A 23,268-nucleotide genomic window follows, 5' to 3' on the forward strand; every position below is an offset into this window, starting at 1 on the left:
AAGACTGCCCGTTTCAAATGGAGGAAAAAAAAAAAAAAATAATACATGTATTCATTAATTTTTTTAAATACAAGATTCTGCAAATAAAGCCCCCAAAACAAATACTGGGTCTAAACTGACAACTGAATGATATTTAGAACAAAAAAATCTTTATTTCTCTGATGATGCTCTCTCAAATGTATTTTAACAAAATTACTCTGTCCTTGCAGTAGCCAAACGTGGGCAATGCCTTTGTCCTCCTGCTTTACCTGTGGCAAATTAGGGGATATTTGGGGACATTGTGCCTGGTACCTGTGCAAGAGGATTGTTTGTGCAGTTTTCTAAACAGGCTGGACATACACTTGGATAGGATGATTTAGATAGGGATGATCCTGCCTTGATCAGGGTTGGACTAAATAGCCTACCGAGGTCCCTTCCAGCCCTACTTTTCTGTGATTCTCTCTGATAGTCAGCTAGTAACCAGGACAAAGTCAGGCTATAAGATTATCAAACTAAAGGCAAATATTCAGAATTACAGAATACCCTTCTGATCAAACAACAAAATTATTATTGCATTATATAAAAAGAGACGTCGGCCACTTGATAACCTGAACATTTTGTATCTACAGGTACAAGCCACCATCGAGGTACTGTGCTACGACTACACAGGCAAGGTGCGCTTCTCTGGGTTGTGTAAGTGTGTCGCTTTGCATATTTGTCAGCACTGCATGTAGAGTCGGCCTTGCTATTGCTAACAAGCAGTCGCATCACGGTCAGGCACTGAACTAAGCGAGTCCACATGCATGCTGCCACCCAGGCTAAGCACAAGGACATCTGCCACCAGCAGCAGGGGCCAGCAGGTACAGACAAATTCCTATCCAGACAAGGCGGCCCCAGAATATTTGCTTTAATTTGTTTTATTTGGCTATCCCAAATCCCCTGTTCCCAAACTTCCTTCTAAACATCAGCAAGGGAACAGGAAAATGCATTATAGTTTTAAAAAGTCAAAACATGCTATAGAAATATATATACGGCTATATATGATCATGGCAGAAAAGGGATTCAATACATCGGTCATTACGCAGAATCAATCTAATTGGCAATGCCGTTTTAAATCCGACACAAGTGTTTAAATAAGGGGAAGGAAGGACTCTACTTCAGACCGTCTGGCCGGGGCTCATGGAGAGAGAATTAGAAGTTTCCTACATAAGATGTTCAAGAAACAATTTGACAAAGAAAAAAAAAATAAAAGTAAGAAAGCAGTCAGCCACTGGCTTGGTTACCAAGATGAAGCTAGAAAGGGAAGGGCTGGAATAACAGCTTCCCACTGCCTTTACTAACACAGAAGTCTAGCAAAGCTTGCAAAATAACAATAGGACATAATTTGCCAAATACTGGAAACAATGACTATCAACAACGATCATTTACCAGCTAATTCCTCCCCCTGTTTGCAAGTTAGCCACTATGCTCCAATATGTAACTTTATTTTAAGCCTGTTCCAATAAACTTGGAACAAGTCGCAGAGAATTCTTCTTATGAGCTATCATTTTTGTCCTCAGTTTAGCTCAATTTAATTAAAATATGTTGAACCACAGCACTTGAAAGATGCATCAAAACAAGTCAATGGTCAGGTCCAATTTATTCTCTCTAAACCAACAATTTCATGAATACCTCACTGCCTACCAACATACAGCAGGCGACATCTGGGAAAATACATGCTGTATTCTTTATAAAATCAACAGGATGTTTTAACCTCCACCCACAAAGAGGTGAAAATTATAGTAACCCTTGTGATCCCAGGAGAGTCTTGACCAAAAATTTAACGCAACACTCAGGTGCTTCAGGGCAAAGACTCACCCTTCACATAGAGACGGAGTAGGTGAGTATATGCAGCGAAGAAAACAAGGTTATAGTAGGTCAAAACTGCACTGCAGGTAGACTATGGGGCTGCAATACTGGCTACAGATGGGAATGCCAATGGACGAGTTCAGGGCTTTGAATCACTGTACATACGGACCGTCAAGCTAGCGCAGTTGGAGGCCAGGGGACTCCCTCCCGAGTGCAAAGGTTTCTGTGCCACCATTTCACCCCATACAAAGCTCTGCTCTGAGCTCCAGCATCAGGACCTCGTTGCTCTCGATACCATACAAACACAGATGCAAGGCTGTTCTTGTCCCTCAAACCAAACACAAAAGCTATCCACCCGCCCCTCTCCCAATGCTAAGGTCTCTAACGAACACTGTATCCAAGTAGCCCAGACACTGTTCCCATTAATACCGTTACCCTGAAAGAGGAGAGCACGTTGGGAAGTTCAATGGTGCACGCAGACCGTTCCAACGTCTCCTCACCTTGGCCATGTCCTCTCAGTCTGGTCAGGTCGCCCCAACCCCTTTATGTCCCTCCACTGACTCCTCTTCTCTTTCACATCAAATATCAGCTGCTTGTTCTTGGCTTTATGGCCCTTTCCAATCTGGCCCCGACTGTCCTCTCCGATGCCAGTCCTCAACTCTAACCTTCCATCACCCGTCCACCACGTCCTCCAGCAAATGCCTCGATGCTTTCTTCCACCCCTTCAGTGTGGACCAGCCTCTCCTTGAACAAATTCACAAGCCATTTCCAACTCCCTCCTCAAAACTGACCTCTGCTGGAAATTGCCAACTGAAAACGAGGAGGTAGAAAGGAAGTAGAGATGCTGAGCAGCGCTCTCTCTCTCTAAATAAGTTGACCCCAAACTTGTGCATGTAAGTGCTAATCACACGCTGAAGGAAGTCAGAGTCATGCCACCACACTCAAAGACATGGACAAACACCCAGTCTGTGGGCCACGGGCCTGATGCAAAGCGCATCAACAGAAAGGTTTGGGATGAGGCCTGCCTCTGTTACTCCCGTCTGACATCCCGCTTTCTACCTGCATTTGCTTTCTGTACCTTATCCTGGGCTATAGTACCCTTGTAAGATGGTCCCTGCTATATCACATCTGCGCAGCACCTTGCACCTCCCTCATCTTGGCAGATGCCTCCAAGACCATCATAATACAAGCAGTAAAAGCACTACCTGCGCATGAAATCCCAAATCTTTCCACCAACCTGGGAAAGTTCAAAGCTGGAATTTCAAAGGCAGCACAGGGAGACGAGGACACAGCCACTGGCATCCGTGACTGGTCATTCATCTTTGGAAACGTCACTGGCTATCGACCCTCACCAGGGTACCCACGCACCGCAGAAGATCTATGCTTACAGCACCACTGGGAGAGAAGCCAGTGCTATTCCTGCGCAGACAGGGGAGAAACCAAGACACGAGGAGACTAAGTGACTTTTCCCAATGTCACCCAGGGAATCTGTGCTGAAGCAAGGCCTCTGCAGTCCCTAGCCAGCACCCTAGCCACCGAGTCACCTTGCCACTCAGAGGGTAAGGGGTGAAATAACAGCACCATCGGATGCTCAGACCCAAGAGGAGAGATCGAAGGGGTGGCAAGCCGCCCAACGTGCTGCGGACTTTGAATAGGAAAATGAAAACCCCAAGCACATGTCCTCTCCTGATAATAAATCAGCCAACACTGCACTCGGACACTTCCACGAGGCACCAGAGAAGAATTGAGAGATCAAAGCCAAGTAATATTATTCTCCGGATAAAACCCCGTTAGATAGGACACAGTGCACTACCCACAGGTGGTGAAGGGGGTGTCCGAGCAGAGTGTGGCCCAGAGTCACGCAGTCAATTTGCCAGGGAGGCGGGGAAGGCTACGGACAGTGCTACTGTCCCATGTTATACACCATACATCTCCCACGGAGCCTGAGGAGGCTGGAAGGCAGAGCTGGGGGGCATCTGCATCCCTCCACACCACCACTTCCAAACATTTGATCTGGGAGCCAAACACAATAAGGATTTCCCCGTAGCAGCCCACAGCTGGTGTGCCCTCCGCCTGCGTGGTCAGATCCTCGGTGCCTCCTCCCGGGCCTGGACAGTGCTGGGACACAGGCACCCGTGATCCCCAATGCAGTGGGTAGAACTGCCCTGCATGGCCACAGGGAATGGTGCCCACCAAATGAGCAGCTATTCAATATCTGGTTTTCTCCCCGCTGGCCTGTGTGGCCTCATGCCAAACCCTGCTCTGAACGCAGCATTCGTTCTCTCTCAGACTTTTCTACAATGCTCATTGAGTGCAGAAACCAAATGCTTCCCATATCCAAACATTTATCCTCACAGCTCCCCATTTTATGTAAAGCAGGGGTTCCCACACTGTGGTATGCATACCCCTGTACACCAGACATCTCTGGGGGGCACGGGGGAGAAATTATGCAATGGCGGATTTAATTTTCATTCTAATTGGCACTTAAAGGCTAAAAATATAAACCGAATGCTGGTAGGGGTATGTGGGCAGCTGGTAAATCTGGAAGGGAGTATGCAATAAGAAAAAGTCTGGGAACCTCTAATGTAGAAGAAAGCAGAGAGAGATCTAGATTTCCCAAAAAATAGCAGGTATCCTGTTGGAAGCTGTGGAGACCTTTTCCAGAGTACTTTGCATCCTGCAGCGCTTTGTATGTTCAGAGTACAGCTCCCAGTGGCTGCATGTGCCCAGCTTCAGGAAAGCAGACCCACAAGCTGGCACCCAGAGACTGAGGGACACACCACGAGTGAGCACATGTGAAAAGTTTAGGTGATCAGCTCAGCCTTCAAACAATCCCATTCTCCAGCATAGGAGTCAACTGCCTTAGCATGACACCCTCCACTCTTCTCCCTGCAAAACCCTGCCTCGGTCACTTGACACCTCCCAATTTCTGCAGCGCAAGAGGCAGGGGTCCTGTGGACAACCATCTCCTTCGTGTCACAGCCATGCCTCCAAGGAGGCCAAGCTACGGTTGCACAGACGTGGTCCGATCAGGAGTCCTGGGTCCCATGCCAGGCCCTGGAGGTGAGCATGCTCTGGTGGGCAGGCTCCTCTGGGTCATCCCTTCCAACCAGCCCCGATCCCGTCCTCTTCTCCATTCCTAACACCGCAGCTGCCTCCCATTTTCACTTAACCGGTCCCCATCCCTTTTGCAGGCAGCCTTCGTCTCCATGTCCCAGTCCCCATCTCTCCTTTCCCATACAAATATTAGCCCCTTTGCTCAGCCCATCTCTGGCCCCATCATTGTCATCACTCTCCTCCCCGAGCCCAATCCTGTCTCCACACGCTGCCTGGCCAGTCCCAGTTTCCTCCTCATCACATCTCTCTTTCCCATCATCTCGCTCCCAGAAGCTTGTCTCAACTTCTCCCTGCCTCGGGGGTGGAACTGCGGTGGGTTTCATATTTTTAAAGTGAATCTGCTGAACCTTACCAGCCTGCCTGCTCCACAGGTTGAGGAGCTTTGCAGATCTACAACAGCGGTGCTCAAAACTTGTGATCCAGAGGGCTGGATGGGAAGTGCCTGATCCCTCCGTGGACTGGATCCAACCAGTGGACCAAATCCAGTACCCAGGGCAGGCAAAGCAGGGCCCCGTCTGGCTACGCAGAGTGGGATGGGGTGCAGCCGGCCCCAATCAAGCCCGGTGGAGTGGGGGGAGGTAAAGGGGCATGGCTTAGCCCACATAAGGAGGGGGTGTAGCCCAGCTCCCAGGAGGAAGGGGGCATGGCCCAGCCCCAACCTGCCTGGCTGGGAGGGAGGGGGTACGGCCAGGACCTTGGGGTGGGGGGGAAGGGAGGGAGGGAGAAAGGGGTATGGACCAGCCCTGAACCAGCTGCACAGGAGGAGACATGGCCTGGCCCCAACCTGGCTGCAAAGGAGGAGGGGGCACGGCGCAGCCCTGATCTGACAGTGTGTGGGGCGAGGGTCCCACTACACGAGGCGTGGGAATTTGGCAGCATGGAAGGGTGGCAGCATTAACTACCACTGCTCCCCACTACCAATTCCCTGACCCTCAGGGAGTCCTGCAGGGCTGGGATGCTCAGCCTGTGGCCTATAACATAGGAAGCAGCTTCTTCATACCTGCATGAAAATCCCTGACAGGGGACAGGGACATCAAAGTCCAAGGAGAGCGAGTCCTCAGAGACCCCTTCTGAATGCCGGCTGGGAGGGATTCTACTCGATGTGGATGGACAGAACGGCTTCACACCACCCGCACGGTAGGTCCCCAAAACCCAAAGAGGTAGATGCTAAACGTCTTAGGATCTTATGATTCAGGACTGAGTCAAAGGCTCCTGGACAAACCAAGTGAATGCAAACAGACAAGCAAAACTGGAGATTTTGCAGAAATAAGGGACCTGCCACACTGAAAATCAAATAATTCCATTATAAATCATTATTCATGCAAACAAAATCATCGTTTTTCTGTTTTTCCCCCTCGCATCTGAACACACTGGAAGTCAAATGAATGCCTGTCCCCCTCCCAGTGAGGGCCTTGGGATCAGGGCTTCAGACTGAGCACTGCGCTTGCAAAGCACAGCCCATCAAGGCTGTTCAGGAAGGAGGATATAATCAGTAGATAAAGCACGGCACTGGGCTAGAAGCCTACCTTCCATAGGCTTTCAATAAGACTTAGGAGCTTAAGTGCTTATGAAAATGGAGCATTTGTGCTTTGGGATTCCTCTCGCAGGGATGGTACAACCTGCAGAGCTCTCTAGCCTGCCTAACACCAACACAGCGGGCGACAGTCAGGAGTGGAATCCAGGTCTCAAGGCCCAGTCCTGTGCCCCGCATCCCGCACCTCACTTCCTCGCTTGTCAGGGGCGATCTAGGCACAGCTATGCCTATTTTTTACTATGTATTTTCCCATGCTTCTGGGCTTTGCTGGTTGTACCCCCTCTCCTTCCGGCTACCTGTGGCAAGGTGTTTTTAAGCCTTCGTGCGAGGAATTGGGTGTTGGCCTGGGGGACTTTGACTGCAGCGTGCCCATGCTCCTGCTGGGACCACAGCCAGAGGTTCCTGGCTAGTCTTGCCCCTCCAGTGAGGATCAGACTGATTGCCCTATCTGTGGTCAGGAATGAATTTTACCCCGTGGTCAGACTGTGGGGGTTTCTGCCTTCCTCTGTAGCACGGGGCATGGCCCAGGATTTCTTCTGCAATACTGACAACCTTTCATCAAAGCAGGATGCTGGCTGCCATGGTTCACCTGCTTTCCCTGTGGCAGGGTAGGGTGGTAGGTCTACGTGGTGTCAAGGTTGACTGTAGAGTTTAGATTCTGGATTGCAGAGGATGGTTTGCATAGGCACGATCCCCCATCAGGCAGGGGGTTGAAGTAGACAGCTTCTGCAGGTCCCTTCCAGCCCTAGTTCTCTGCAGCTCTCGCACGCTGCATTGTTTTTTCTGGAAGATGGTCACGGCCTCAGCAACATCCAGTGAAAGGCACAACTCTGAGGAAATGCAGCTCGCTGAGACCAGAGCGGACTGCTCCTGCCCCACGGAGCCTCCCCCAAAGGGCTGCGAGTTCCCTGCAGTCACATCAAGAAGATGAAGCGATTGGTTTCCAAGGGCCACTGGGCTTGAAAACCAGCAGTTGTGGCTGGGCTTTCTCTACTGCTCTAGCTTGCCAGCTGCCTTTCTTACTCCATCAGTGCGGCTGTTATGTAGCATTTGCTAACTCTAGATTGAAAAGCCTTAACAAAAGGAAGGAAACGATCATTTATCTTCACTTTACACTTGAGGGAACTGAGTCTCAGAGTTGCCTCCAGTCACAAGACAGGCCCAAACCTGGAACAGACCCCAAGTCCCCCGACTGCCACGCCTGTGCCCGGTTGGATCATAGGAAAGCAGGACTGGAAGGGACCTCATGAGGTCATCTAGTCCAGTTCCCTGCTCAAGGCAAGATCATCTCTTGACCAAACCATCCCATCCAAACATCTGTTCAACCTGCTCTTGAAAATTTCCGAGGATCGATAGTCCACTACTTCTCTCGGTAGCCTGTACCAATGTCTGATCACCTTCAGAGCCAAACAGTTTGTCCTCATCTCCAACCTAAATTTCCCCCGCTGCAGCTGCTGTTCATAGTCTTATCACTTAAGGCTGTGGAGAAAAGTCTGTCTCCATCCTCTCTATATGACCATTTAAAGACTTACCAAATCCTCCCTCAGTCTCTTCTTTTCCAGAATAAGTAACCCTAGTTCTTTCAGCCTTTCCTCATAAGCCTTGCTTCCCAGACCCCTAATTATTTTTGATGTTTCGTGCTGGCTTCTTTCCAGTCTGTCCACATCCTTCTTGAAGTATGGGGCCAAAACTGGACACAGTGCTCCAGGTGAGGCCTCACCAGTGCTGAATATTTGCAGGTGCCACTCCTGTGAAAAAAACTCAGTATGCTGCTGGTTTTTTTTAAAATCAAACTTGAGCACACGGTTGGGTCATCTTTACCTTATGGTCCACTGTATCCCCCAGGTCCTTCTCTGCAGTACTGCAGCCTAGGCAGTCATTCCCCAGTTGGTACTTGTGCATGCAGTTATTCTGTCCCAAGTGCAGGGCTTTGCACTTGTCCTGGAGGAATCTCATCTGGTTGCTTGTAAACTGTTTTCCCAGTTGATCTGTGTCATTCTGGATCTTAGCCCTGCTCTCCAGAGTGTCTGCAACCCCACCCAACGTGGTGTCATCCATTAAATTTGCTAAGTATGCACTTGATCCCATCACTCATGCCATTAATGAAGATATTAAACAATGACTGTCTGTTCCAGCAGATGGGGGTCTCTCTCAGACCTTGCGAGTCTGTGAAACAAAGTTCAATACCGTATTCTCAATCCTCCCCTGGACCGAGACGCCGCCTCCTCCCTCAGCTATAGTAGCATAACAGAGGGAAGGATTTGGCCTAGAGCTCTTGTTCAGCACAGAGGAAAGAGCTGCTCAGTGCACATGCTGGTTCCTTAGGAACGAAGCAAGGTATAAACAACTGCCTTAAATCACTGAAATGAAAGTCTATGAAATCAAATTAGGATCAGAGAAGGGAAGTGGAGTAGACAGCACTGAAATGAGAAATGGGAAAATATCCAGAGGGGTGGAAAATGCAGGACTGTTCCCTTCAAAATGATCAAGGGGACAGCATCACATAAATACGAGCGCCAGGCAAAGGCCAGCCAAGTGCACAGCCCTGGAGACGTGCAGGCTTCGAACATGAGAACCCAAAAGAGTCAACAAAAAACAGATCAGATCTTTGTGGGATCCAACAGGGAGGGAACCGGGAGTCAGTTCTCTCCAGGGGAGACAAACAGAAGCCAGGCTTTGAATTCAGACTGCCTAAAAGACCTGGGAGACAATGCGGTTGTAGTAACTCCAAAAAGGAAGGCAATTAACTTGGCAGGGTGACATGCAAAGGGGGCTGGGATGCTCAGGCCACAGTGAGGAATACATCTTAAAGCTCAACCAAGACCCAGGATTAGAACAAGCACAACCGCTTCTCCTTCGCAGCCTCCTACAAGGAGAAGAGGCAGGGTGCCAGGTTAGCCAGTGCTACAGGTGGCAATGTCTCTGCAGAGGTAGAGGGGTAAAGGCAGCAGGACTGTGAGCAAACACAAGCTTGTGAGCGGTGGACGAAGCATTCCAGAGAGGAGCACACACAGCAAAGGTAAAAGGAAGGCGAGACAAAAAGTTTGACGAAGGCGGCATACTAATTAAACCAGGGAACCCGCTGTACTGTACACCATGTTGCTTATTAGAGGAATCAAGGCAACACAGATGACGCGGCACTAACAGCAAAGGCTGACCAAATAGCCAGCCTGGTCGTTCTAAAGCTCCCAAGTAGTTGGGCTTCCTCTATACGTACTTCAAAAAGCCAGGGATGCTTGCTGAGGTTTCCTTTTATTGCTCCAGTGCAGAGACAGCCTCACCAGGGTAAGAGTAGATCAGGCACTGGTGGTTGCACCACACACCTCTTACCCTGGAAAGAGCCAGACAAAACAGAGGGGGAGTACACCCAAGCCTACCTAGCAATGGTACAACTGCAAAAAAAGGAGACCTGCTCACGTCACTTTGACAACAGCTCCAAAAGGATTTCCTATAATTAATCAGTGCGCAGGAGGTTGTGGTGTGCTGATGGACCTCAAGCCATGGAGAAGAATAATTTACACGCAGAAGATACCGCAGTAATGATAATAAATAAGTTACATCCATGCAGCATATCACCCTGATTCTCATTTACATCAAGCCCTCCCCCATAACTCTAGCAGTGTAAAAGGGGCCTTAAATTACATATACAACCACTAAAGTATCCTGCTATAAATGAAAACTAGGCTCAGAGTAAACTCCATCCCTGCTGCGTTACTGCACAGCTCATCCATAGTACAGGGCTGTATGGGCCATGTTAACAATAAATAAAGCACTACCTGGAGAGCATTATTTCTAGCTCTGTGGGCTTCTCCCACACGAAGGGTTGTAAAATAAGCAAGGTGACAAGGGGTAACAGGAGCCACACACTGAAGACCTGCTAAAGCCAGGCCTTTTTTTTTTTTTTCTTTTTTTTTTTAATTCTGTACCACGACTTACACTGTTGACTGACTTTAGCTGGGACCTTCCTAATGTTCTTGGTTTCTCCTCTTACCGTGGCAATTGCGGTATCACAGCATGGTGCTCTCCAAACTGTTTGCAAGAGATGGCTTGAAAACCCATACACTGGGAATTTTTTCCACTGCCAGTCACGGATGCAAAATCACAAGTACAGATGAGGAAAGCCACAACTCATGTTGCTGGTTCCAGATGCTCCAGCATGGCACACGGTTTCCTTGTCTATTCTCACACGCGTGGATGAGGTCTTGAGGAACAGATTTGGAAATTGGTCTTCTACTGACCAAACCCATCCCCAACTGTTGAAGCCGATGGAATTACAGCAAGGGAGAAGTTGGCCCACCGTGTACATAGCAGTTTCCCTGCTGTCCAGGGCTCTCTACTGCCTTGGGTCATACCTGTAACAGAGTAATATGGTACCAATGCTGGTGCAATCAAACCAGAAACTGCTTCCAGAGGACACCCATGCTCCTGTACTAACAAGCAAGTAATCCAGCTGAGCATGAATTCAGCTCTGGCACTGAGCGCTTACATGCTCGCCTCTTCTTGATGAAGGCAGAATTTGAGGCAAGGTGTTTAGGGACACAGGGAACGGAGGGAGGGGGAAATCAGCGGTTGCTTTCCACATCAGAATATTTAAAACTTCACTGACATTTCTTAAAGCAACGTGCCCATTTGCATTTGGCCATGTTCTTTCTTGTTCATAATGCCCTCACACCACCTGAAATAAGGAAAACCATCTCCCCTAACTGTTTGGCCTGCCTCCATCTGATAAACCATGATCTTCTTCCTCAGTCCTCCCAAAGGCTGCGTGTGAATGTGATCGCACAGATGCCCCCTACCCCCAGCTAAGCAGGACATAGTCCATCTGGACATCAAGGAGACACTGTGAAGGTCTCAAAACCAAAGAAACAGTAGTGGATTCCTCCTTTGACAGTGGATCATGGAACAGAAAGAAGCCATTTGAGTCACCAAGCCCAGCCTCCAGCCGTCTTGGATCTGCTCATTACATCATCAAAACTAAAGAGCATCAAACTGGGTCACAAGCAAAACAGCCCGACAGTATCTCGCACACGTCTGTGCAACATACTGGAGTCCCAAGGTGCTACAGTACGGCTGATAACAACTGCAAAATATTACTCTGTAGCAAGGACTATTTGGTCTTGCAAGGCCGAATTATTTAAACACCCTCCCAGTGTTGGGCAAGTTGCACCCTAGAGAGGGAAAAGACAAAGGGGGGTAGGGTTTGAGTCAAGGCCCCTTACTCCCGAGCAGAAGCTGGCTCTTCTCACTGTTTCTGGAGAACAATGACAGTGAGCATGAGCACATGCATCAAAATGAGATCTCAAAACAAGTAATCCATGTAGGTTTGGAAGCAGGATGGAGACTTCGGTATGAAGGCACTTCTTGCACTGATAGAAGGGACCTGAACAAAACAGGGGTGGGTGTTAGGTACAGAGAAGTGGGAGACAACGTTCCTTGGGTAAATCTGATATATTTATTAGACCAACTAAAAGGAAGTGGGGAAGCATTCCCAGCAGATAAGTCATTTTGCTCCACCACTGGCTCCCTGCATGACCTTGGCCAAGTCACTTAGCCCCCCTCTGCCTGAAGCCCACTGAAGTGCAGGAAGGCAGGAGACTGGGGAAGAACAAAGAGCAAGGGTAAAAATAAGGAAGATTGTTTTAAAGAGGAAGAGAAGCAGGAGTGGGGGGGGGGGGGAAGGGGAAGGAGTAAGCATTGTGTAATAATGGGGAAAAAAAATAGCTGGAATTATGACCTGAGCACAAAGTGTAGTGGTCAGGGTGTCGATGTGGGACTTGAGACCCGGGATCAGATTCTCATGGCACCCCTGCTACTTGTTCAATTCACAGCGATAAAGACGGACATCATTTTCCAATGCTTCAGCATCAGGTGGGGGAAGGACTCGCCCCGTGAGCAGCCACCAGCTGTCACCTCCATGGGCTCCTTCAGTGACAAGGCCACTACACCAGCGTGACATTAACCCTGAACAGAAGTGTTAACCTGACAAGGGTTGCGCTACACTTATAGGAACAGTTACACTACAACAACTTATACAGGTATCATTCTACACTGAAACAACCATTACCTCCCTCCATAACCTCATCTGTTGAGATAATAGGTTATTTTCACCTCTCCGCCTCCCCAGGATGCTGCAAGGGAAAATATGTTAAAGACCAAGAGAAGCTCCAACACTACCAACCAACTAAGTAGCATCTAGATATGAATTGCTTGGCCTACCCGAGGCTAAAATTGGCCCTCTACTCATCCTGGCTAGATGGTGAAGTCACCCCATATGGGGTCAAGTCTGGCTTCCTTCAGCCCCAGACAGCTCAAGGTTTGCTTGTGGCTACACAAGTCACATCTTCTTATCTTCGATGCCACCGTTTGGGAACCTGTGACATGTAAGGCTATTCCCCGAGGCAGTGGCAGTTCCCTGGGCAGGTAGTCAGGACACCATGTACAAACTCATTTGAACACTGAACCCTCGTGTCCTGGGAGAACCAGCATCTCTTCTCCCTTCCCAAAGGAGCTTTAAAGGGCATGAGAGTTGGGCACCACAGCTGCAGAAAAGCAGCAGGAAACAACCTGAGAACGGACGTTAGAAGTGTGAGCAACAACACTGCCAACTGGGGTACAAAACGCAAGTGGGAAAGGACTGTTAAATGGAGAGAAGAAAAGGTTTGGTAGGGATGAGAGCCACAGAAGAAGAGACACAGATAGTCAGATTTTTAAGAGCTCCAATGCAGATGGATCTTTGAAATACCTAACCCCATTGCAAGGGCTTGAAAAACCTGCCTCTGTGCTCAGCAGCAGAGACAGGGCGAAGAGAACAGAACAAAGAGAAGGAGCCATAATTCAATCAATCCCAACTTTTGAGAGTGGTGGGAAGATGCTCCATGTACTCGGCCTTCAGGGTGTTGATCACCCACGGTACTACATGGGAGCCAAGAGCTCCCAGCACCCATCAGATGATGCATGGCACTTCCCAGGATCAGCCCCCAAATGTTTCTGAGATCACATGGGCTTTGCAGAATGCCTGGGAGTTTTACAAATGCAAATGATGAGCTAATATTATAATTGAATTTCTGATTCTATTACAAATCTTAACTTCGTTAAAACTGATTGTATTTTGGGGGCAAAACTTATCAGTTAGCATCCATGCTGATTACTGCATTTCCTGCTCATGTAGCATTTTAAATGGATTAAAGTCTTCCTATACCATTATTCAGAATTCATAAACAAAATCAGGACACTCCTCAGTTCAACAACTGTCAAATAAGGGGGACTATTCATTTCTACCGATAGCAAGAAGGTTCACAGAAACATCTCTCGGTCAGACAAAGGGCCGCAAATCCATTGATCAAAGCGTAACCCCACTCCGTATGTTTTATTCTCCTCTCACAAGTCAAGCACTGTCCCTCAAATGGCTGCTCCCTCGCACACAGCAAATAAACAACACAGAGCAACTCATTTTCATCTCAGAGGATTGGAAATCATCCTAGACTTGTTAAATCTATTTAAAAAAAAACATCAAATGATGTTAGGGATTTAACTTATTCCTTTGATCTACTTAAACATTAAGGCATTTTGTACTCTGCTGCCTCCCTTGTTACCAGCCATGCTGGCCTGTGCTGGCCCTCATCCTGCACTTACACAGCTCCTCGAGCACTGAGCACACATGCAGTCTTGTTGGCTTCCACAGAACTGACCATGGACTGAATCGAGTGCCGTGGCTGCAGGACTGTGACCTGGACCCGCAACGCCAGCCACAGAAGGCCTTGAAAACTCCCATGCAAAACAGACACAGGCTCCAAACCCACCAGTGACTCTGGCTTCCAAGGGACTGCCCCACGGATGCAGCAAGCTGGTGTGCTGTGCCAACTGCAAGATCAGGCCAAAGCAGAGAAGACATCCTGAACCAAAATATCCTACTTAAAGCCACATCAAGTGAGTAAAGGAAAACACCAACAAACAAACAAACAAAAAAAACAGATGTTGCTTTTTTCAGATGACTGCACTCCTATTTGGGGTATGAGCAGAAAAGAATAACCCCACATGCTTTGGAAAAGCTTGCATAGTTATGTAAGTACATGTACATACACATGCATATGGAGAGAGATCTCTCTCTACACACACACACACACACACACACACACACACACACACACACACACGACAGCACTGTTCAGAGGGTAGTGGAGAAGTCTTTTTTTTTTTTCCCTTTTTACACATGCACAAGGACAGGCTCTCTACTGCTCTGAAGTGCCTGGGTGACCGTGCAAGGAAGCAAATTGGGAAAAAACAGCTGCAACGTCCAAGTTGCAGATTTAGGAAAATGCTCAGATTGAAATACATAAAAATCTATTTCCATTTTCTCTCTTTAATGAAAAAAAGAGCCTCTAGGCTTTGTAAAAGTCTTAGCCACCTAGCCCAAGATGGATTTAAAATGAGGACACTCGGTTCATTTAAAACACACCAACTAAGGAAAACAAAGAAGGCAATTGTGTTTTGTTAGATCTGCTTGAGAGAAACATCAGTCCATCATGCTGAATATTGCCAAGTTCATCCCTGCACTCAGACACAGGCTGCTAACGTTTTTGTTACTGGTGAAGAGGCTACCATCTCAAGGTAAAACTGAATGTCTTAAGAAACACAAGCACAAACTTTGGTTTTCACTCCCTAAGCAAAACCACATTTTGAACATTGAAGCTCATTCAGATGCTCCGTCTAGACACACAGTTCCTAGGTGAAGAAGACTTTGATTTCTCTCAAAAAGAGACTAAAATGGGCCCCATTTTAAAAAGGCCTAATGCTACAAAAGTCACACAAAACAGACTGCAGCAATCACGAGTGACCTGGGACTTCACAGCTGTCACTACCCTGCACACTACGGATGCAGGAAACGCCAGTGATTTCTTACCACAGGCCCAGGCTCCTATGATCTGAGCTGAGTGACATTTGTTCTCTCTTTGCAGCATAAGGTCTGCGACACGCAGCCAGCCAGACCCAGTTTTGCCCAGTTTCACCCAGTAGCGATCACTAGGAATACACCACACAAGCCATTTCTTGACAATGTTTGCTGCTCTCTTAAATGGCACCAAAGCTGATGCCAACACCAAAACTAAACATAAGCCTTTGTCCTTCATACCAGGCACACAAAGAAGGCATTAAATAATCCCACAAAATATCCTCTCTATTTCTTTGTGGCCTTGGAGATCTTGAGATACTGTGCACATCCTGCCAACTAACTTGCTGGTCTAATAGCAGCACAGCACGAAGGACGCATCTCAGGGCTCCATACTGGCAGGGCAGTCCGAGCACTCAGCTGTCGGGGAGTAGGACTGACTTGCGCCATTTTTCAGCAAATGCAGGAATTGGAACCGTGGATCCGCCGAGGGCTCTGCTTCCAGCCCTCTTTTGCCAATGGCCAAGCCACCATTACCAAAGCCTTTGAGAGGAAGAACAGGGGAAGAGGAGTAGGGAGCCTTCAGGGCATCCTACACAGGGCAAAACAGATTCCAGGTCTGCAGAATCACTTCCCAGCAGAGGCAGAAGCTACGTGAGATTCGGGTCTGGGATCAAGGGGGAATTGGAAGTGAGCAGAACTGCCCTGAAAAAAAAAATCACCAGGGAAAGCATTGCAGAGCTGCAGGATGCAGGGGAGCACCCCCACCCCCTCTCAGCCCACAGCAAACCACTAAGGATGCCGTTTGGCCCGGATAGGAAAACCTTCCCCATCGCGAGATGTCTCAACGCTACCGAGAGCCATGTTTATCACGAAGCTTCAGGGAACTGGAGCGAATGAAAAATGAACGTGCAAAAACACCCCTACTTACCGCCCCATCCTGACAGCTTTGGGGAAGCAGTATCATTTGAACGTGAGATAATGCAAGCTGACTAAATAAATAGGAAGATTTCTGTGCAAAGAACAGCTGCCTAAACTGGAAGCACCCCCTTTGAATAAGAGGTATTTATGCTTCCATAGCTTCTTCGTGCCATAAGGAACCAGTAAGAATGGGCCAATTCCTCAGGGACCAGAGCCAGACAAGAATGCAGCAGAAAAGCCGAGTATGAGCAATAGTCAGAGGCAAAATGGTGGGGCCTCCACTGGCTATCTCCTGGATTGAAAGGGTTGGCTAGGCAGGCAACACGGCGTTCTTATAAAACGGTGAACTCCCAAACTGGCGATCTGAGACCACCAAGCCGTCACAAACCAGAGAGCTTCTTAAGACAGGGGGTGAGGGGCGAGGGGCTGAAATCCCACCTTTCTAAAAGCCAAGAATGAGTGAAAGAGACCGCGATTCCCAAACCTGAAAGCTCACGAAGCGCATAGGAAAGCCAGTGAAGATCCTCCCTTTGATTTTACAAGATCCGTTTTGCAGACACCTGTTCCTTCCTCTGGCTGATGTTTAACATTTCGATCCCAAAGGACTTTACAAGCTGCATACAGGCACCCTCACTGAAATGCAGCAGATTTCTGGGATGGATGCAATTGAACAATATGAACCTCACTGAAACGCAGCTACTTGAGGGATAGGTGCTATTTAACATTACGATCCCAAAGGCCTTGACAAGCTGTATACACGCACGCTCACCTAAATGCAGCAGCTTGTGGGATGGATGACATTTAACATTACGACCCCAAAGGCCTTGACAAGCTGCATGCATGTGCCCTCGCCAAAACGAAGGAGCTTCTGGGATGGATGCTATCTAACATACATTACGAACCACGCTGAAATGCAGCAACTTGTGGGATGGGTGCTATTCAACATCACGATCCCAAAGGCCTTTAACAAGATGCATCTGCACCGAAATGCAGCAACTTGTGGGACGGACGATCGGCAACATCACGATCCCAAAAGCCTCCACAAGCTGCGACTCCTGGGCTGGCAACACGGCGACAAGCGCGGCAGGCGCAACCGGACCCCAGCGCTCAACTTGCCTCCATCATCTGCATTTCTACCGCGGAGACTCTGCTGCGGACGCTCCGCGGCGCGACCCGCCACCCCGGTTTCGCCCCTCAGCAGCCCGCGAGCCTCCCCACTCCCGCGCCCCACGCCCGGTACCTGCTGGCCGTGCCGGCGGTGCTGCCCCCGCTGCTGTGCTTCCTGGCCCGGCTCAGCCTGCGCGCCGGCTTGGCCTCGGGGCTGGGGAGCGCGGGGAAGGCGGAGGCGTAGCCGTGCTCACACTCTGCACACAAACACAAGGCGGACAGGTGAGTACGCGCGGCGGACAGGCGGCAGCCCGGCTCCTCCCCCGCCTCCCGGGCCCGGCGAGCCCCGCTGCAGGCTGCGAGCCCCGTGTGGGGGCTGGGGGCGACCCCCGCCGCGGGGCAGCCCCCGGGGGGCTCGGGGCACCCCCTCACCTCGCTCCCTGCGCTCCAGGTACTCGGCCGCCTGCAGCAGGCGCTGCACGTTGATGAGCTGCACCCGCTCCATGGCCCGGCCCCGCGCTCGCCCGCCCGCCCGCCCGCCGTTTGTTTACCTCCGCCGCCGCCGCCACGGGGAGGGGGCGGGGCCTGCGCCACGGGGGCGCCTGGGAAATGGAGTCCTCGCCCGCCGCCGCGCGAGGCACGCCGGGAAGGCGCCCCAGGGGCACGTGACACACGTCCCCCCCCGGGCTCTTTCTCATGGCACTGTTGCTTTGGTATTTGTGGTTATTTCGGCGGGCCTCAGTTTTCCCGTCTGTAAAACAGACGCAAAACCCTGCCTCACGCGCCAACAGCGAGGGGATTCAAACCCAATCATCGTGTCCGGGATGCCTGGGCCTAGGGAAGGTCTCTGCGTTTGGGGGTTTTCACGTCTCCCTCAGAGGGTGTGGGAATTGGGGGGGATTTCAGGTTGCGCCCGTGGCCTTGCCCCCTCCGCTGGTTTGACACGAAACCCATCCCCGCCGTTTTTCGGTTGGAGAAGGAAGGCTGGGGGAGGAAAAAGAACCCCTCCTCCTAGAGAAAAACCGAGGACATGCGGGCGTCCGGTTTTGTAGCAGTAGAGGATGGGGACAACCGGACTGGCCTCTGGGATGGCCGCCCCACCGGATTCGGGGTCGGGATTGCCTTGCTTCGTAGCGGGGCCCGGCCCTTTATTCAGGACCTCTTGAGACTTGGTGGCCGCCTCTAAGTACATCGGGGTCGGGGGGACACCTGCGCGCCAGGGCACCCCACGGGAAGACAAGGCCCACGGTCACAAAGTGCTGGAAGAGCGTTTTAGCCTGGACACAAGGACAAACTGCTTTACTGTCCGCGTCCCCAAGGCCCAGAACAGACCCCCCCCCCGGCTGTGGTGCAAGCGCCGACTCTGGACCCCTTCAAGAAACATCTGGATGCTGATCTTGCCGGGATCCTGTGACCCCCCCCCCGACCTCCCGCCCCTTGGGCAGGGGCTGGACCCGATCATCTCACTGGATCCCTTCGGGCCCTAACGTCTACACATAGACGACCCGGCACACAAGCAGGACGGTGGCGGCTGTGGTTCCCCGGTTTCACCTGCGACAGTCTATGCTGTATTGGGGCTGATAGTTATGTAGTGTACAGGAAGGTTTGGAGAGGGTTTAATCTCATGTAGTGTTTCCTGTACAGGAAGGCTTGGAGCAGGTTTACCCTTATGTAGGGTTTCCTGTATAGGAAGGTTTGGAGAGGGTTTAATCTTATGTAGCGCTGAGTGTATAGGAAGATTTGGAGGGGGATGATCCTTCCTGCTTCAGGCACTGGGTTGGACTGGATGACCGCTGGAGGGTTTTTCTGGCCTTACTTCTCTATGATTTTACGTGTTTAAAGGAGTTTGGGGGGTTTCTTTATGGATGAAGCGCAACACAAATGCTAAGCAGCCGGAGTAGTGAACAACCAGTTGAGATGGCCGGTGTCACCTACACCCTGCTGGCCATTCCCCACCACTCAGTGCCTTTAGGATCATAGGAAAGTAGGGCTGGAAAGGACCTCACAGGGTCATCTAGTCCAGGCCCCACAATCAAGGCAGGATCCGTCCTAATTCATCCCAGCCAGGAACTTGGAAGATCTGAAGGACAGCGACTCCTCGGCTTTTTTAGGCAGCCTGCTCCAATACCTGACCTCCTTCATCGTCAGAAAGCTCCTCCTAATCTCTACATGTAGAGATTTATCTTGAATGCAACGATAACCATCTAATCTCTAAATTTCCCCTGCTGCAGCTTGAGGCCATTGCTCCTAGTCCAGGTCTTGAATTAGTTTAGTCCTATCTTTTTTTTTAGGACAAACTGTCCTGGGCAGTGTGAGGGACTTAGCATCCTGCTGACATCTTTATAGGTTGCTGATGCAGAGCTTTGAACCTTCTGCATGCATAAAACTGGCTTTTAAAATATCTGACCCAGGCATGGGATGAGGCACAGAGACGATCTGTTCCGAATAGCCAAACCTGAGTATTCAAATGTCTTAAGTCTGAAAGATTGTCTTAAAAATTTGTAGGCATTTTTTTTTTAAAATCAGAGTTACTTTCATACTTTCTGAGCCATTTTGGGTCACATTTTCAAGCATCTTTCCCCAACGTGGGGGCTAAAAAAGCACTTTTTAAAGGAAAGCTGAGAGTCTCATTTAATGACTTGTCTGTAGTAGCAAGGGCTTTAAATGAAACACCAGCCATCATGAGACTCATAATAAAACTGCAAGACTCGGCAACAACGAACAAGAGAGTGCCTGAAATAATGTAGGTTTTAGTTTCTTTACCTTTTTCTTCCTCGTGTTTTGCTGATTCACCATTTATGAGGGTCTCCGTTAAATCTGCAGGCTTTAAAACAATGGGGGTGAACAGGGGCCTAAAATAAGAATACTGTGCAATATATGGCACTTTTTCTACCTGCAAATCTCAAATCACTTCAGAAAGAAGAGTTTAAAAAAAAGCAGACCAAAGCATCTCTTAATTAGACACAGAGGTATACTTCCTTTTCATTTTCAATAACAGAAATAGAAAGTGCTGCTTTATTGCACAGAACAGCCAGCAGTACGGCAGATAGAGCTGGACACACAATGCTTGTAGAAATCTGTGAGAAAATGAGGACAAATTCAGGGGAGGAAGCATTCTGGTTTCTATTTTCACATTGAAAACTGCTTGCTGTTTGAGAAAAGGATGTGGAAAGTTTCAAATGCAAGCAGTCACTGGAACAACTCACATGCTTAATCATAAAATCATAGAAAAGCAGGGCTGCAAGGGACCTCAGCAAATCATGTAGCTCAACCTCCTGCTCAAGACAAGATCATCTCTATTGAAACCATCCTATGCAAGTGTCTGCCTGACCTATTCTTTAAAACTGCGTGAGCAACCCCCACCTCCAACTTCCAGGCACGGTGCCCAAAAACCATAAGACCTCCCCCCTCAACTTGCCACAAGTAAAGCAGGAGGTGAGTGTAAGAAAGGATCAGGATTTATGATGTGTGGCTGCCTCATCATCGGTGGTGCAGTGCAATAACATTTACAGATGAACGCTGCTTTCAGTGTAAGGACTTCCAAACCCATATAATCATCTCTCTTTCAGTACTGCCAGCCACATGCATTAAAAATAATCACAAGTTAGACCTCCAAAATGATGAGATTATTAAAAATAATGAGATGTTTAAAAATAATGCTTTTTTTAAATTGGCCTTCTGTTTTTCAGCCTCTGGAGCTCATGTTTACAAGCTTCCCCTTACAAGCAGGAGATCCGTAATCCAAAATCACCTGACTCCAAGAGCTAGTACTTTCAGAAAAAACAGCAAATATTACAAGAGTTGGCAACACATCAGCATTCCCAAACAAAGGAGGATGCTCCTTTTGGAGCGTCATTATTGCTCACTAGTACTCAGCAAAACCTGCATGTCCTCCAAAATCTAAAAAGGGGACGGAGAACAGAGTGCTATCCCATGCCACTGTTAAATGACGCTGAAATGGCTTTTTGGCTTAGTTCAAAAGTAAGATCAATTTAATATCAGCTACATCCTCTCTTGCAGGGTAATGACCTCAATGATCGAATAGGTCTCACTCAGCTATAAACTACCGAGGCTCCTGCAGGAACTGCTTTTTTTCATGCTATAGGACCAAATAGGAATACAATGCTAGGAGCTAAAATGACAAGCCTTTTTTGTAACACTGAACCCAAAACAGGCCCACCTCAGTGAAGAATTACTGCTGAAAAGACAGAGGGAAAATGTTATCAGTTTTAAGTTACATTGAAGGAGGTGTTGTGTGGCTACAACTTACCCTGAAGTAGCCACTTCTTTAAAGCAGACAGGCTATTTACCTACTCCCCTTCCAGCTACAGACAAGGCATTTTAACAGCCATCAACAGCCGCCACAATATACCTACACATTGATCTGCTCCAGATCCCAGAGTCATTTATGTTAGGACACAGAACCCAGAGTCATTTATGTTAGGACACAGAACCGGTGTGAGATATACCGGTGTCAAACTGCCTTGACCCTAGGAGAATTTCCCCTCCATCACCCTGCACTGATTCAGCAACCTAACTCTCTTCTGATCAGGACTTCAGCTACTCCCTGTGAGCTCTTTTCAAAAGCACATCATGGCCCCAGAGCACCTCCAGGTGTGCTTCTTAAAGCTGCTCAACTGGCTTGGATGCCTGTATCCCTGCAAAACCCATTCGGGCTCCACCCAAATGGAGGAATTCTTGTACACTTTGAACCTGATTACAGAGTAAGGCCTTTACCAGCATGCCTTAAGACTGACTTCTCAGAGGGCCCCAACTGGGAATAGTTGCCACTGAAGTGGAGGAGCCCATGGCAAGATCCCAACAGGCTGGTGATACGCGTGGGTGAAAACAGCTGTCTCTTCCTCCTGAAGTCTGAGACACAAAAACAAGAGGAGGGAAGGCAGAAAAATAAAGGAAACAAACAATTAAAAATGTAACTCTAAAGTTAAATTAAACGTGTAACTCTTGTTACACATGATACGTGTGACGTATAAACCTGTCGTGTGATGTGTAAATCTAGAGCGATTAAAAGTGTCAGTGAGCCAACGCAGCTTCTGCAAATAGTCAACAATAACAAGAGATATCACAGCCGGTCTGTACGGGGCGCAGGCCTACTTGAGACTAAGACGCAGGCCACCCCGAACGAGGAGCAAGTTGGGAGGCATGCAGGCAAACCGCAGTATTTGGAAAGTATTTTGGCTTTCATTTCAAGTAGTGGTACGGGGAGGGTCAGATGTGTGTGCCAGAGACACGCGCGGGCATAAAATGGATGGCAGGAAAAGGCCCCATGGCGAAGGTCAGGGCTGCTCACTGCCATTCTCAGATACGGAGTAAAAATCCACGGTCACGTTAAACCCGTTGTCGAGCGTACATGTGCAAGGCTGCAGAGAAGAAGAGAGGAAACTCTTCTGAGGGACAGTGAGATCATTGAATTTACTGGCTCGGGAGGATCTGCAAGCCCGGCTTTCTGATTAGAAGTACTTGCTGCTTGGCATCTCCTCTGGCAGCTGTGATTCACTTTCATTGTCTTGTGCTGCTTCGCCCTTTTGAAAGGGGCTTTTTATGTTTTATTAAATGGCACTTCGACAGCCCTCCGCTTCTAGCCTCAATAATGGATTTGTTAATCTCCCTGATAGCCTTTTCCTCCTCCTTAGCGACAATTTAAAGTCCAAGGAGAAACGTGCAGTGCAGAAATCAATTAATATTTACATCCAAAATGCTGCCTTACTGTTTTAATCAAGGAGAATACATTTGGTCTGGGTTACAGCAATGGCAATAATGCTTTGTGCTAACACAAAACCTTCTGGGAGAGGACCTCTGCCCATTGCAAGCAGCAACGAATTAAGCCTCTTGAGACCCTAGGGCCTGAGACTGTCTT

The 23,268-nt window shown here is 48.9% G+C and overlaps 1 protein-coding gene across 3 annotated transcripts in view; it reads right to left on the reverse strand.

Annotated features, from left to right (window-relative positions):
* Positions 1–23,268, reverse strand: part of MXI1 (MAX interactor 1, dimerization protein) — an 86,584-nt gene that overhangs the window by 42,039 nt on the left and 21,277 nt on the right. For 2 of the 3 annotated variants that reach the window (XM_090056645.1, XM_090056644.1), the window contains exon 2: positions 17,524–17,647. In XM_090056645.1, the coding sequence (XP_089912771.1) occupies positions 17,524–17,647 (124 nt within the window). Of the gene's footprint in view, positions 1–17,523; positions 17,648–17,822; positions 17,962–23,268 lie in introns of those variants that run through there. The other variant, XM_090056646.1, reaches the window with a different exon arrangement.

The sequence above is a fragment of the Crocodylus siamensis genome, chromosome 7 (assembly GCF_052110815.1).
Source record: "Crocodylus siamensis isolate JL-2025a chromosome 7, ASM5211081v1, whole genome shotgun sequence".
Taxonomy (NCBI): Eukaryota; Metazoa; Chordata; order Crocodylia; family Crocodylidae; genus Crocodylus; species Crocodylus siamensis.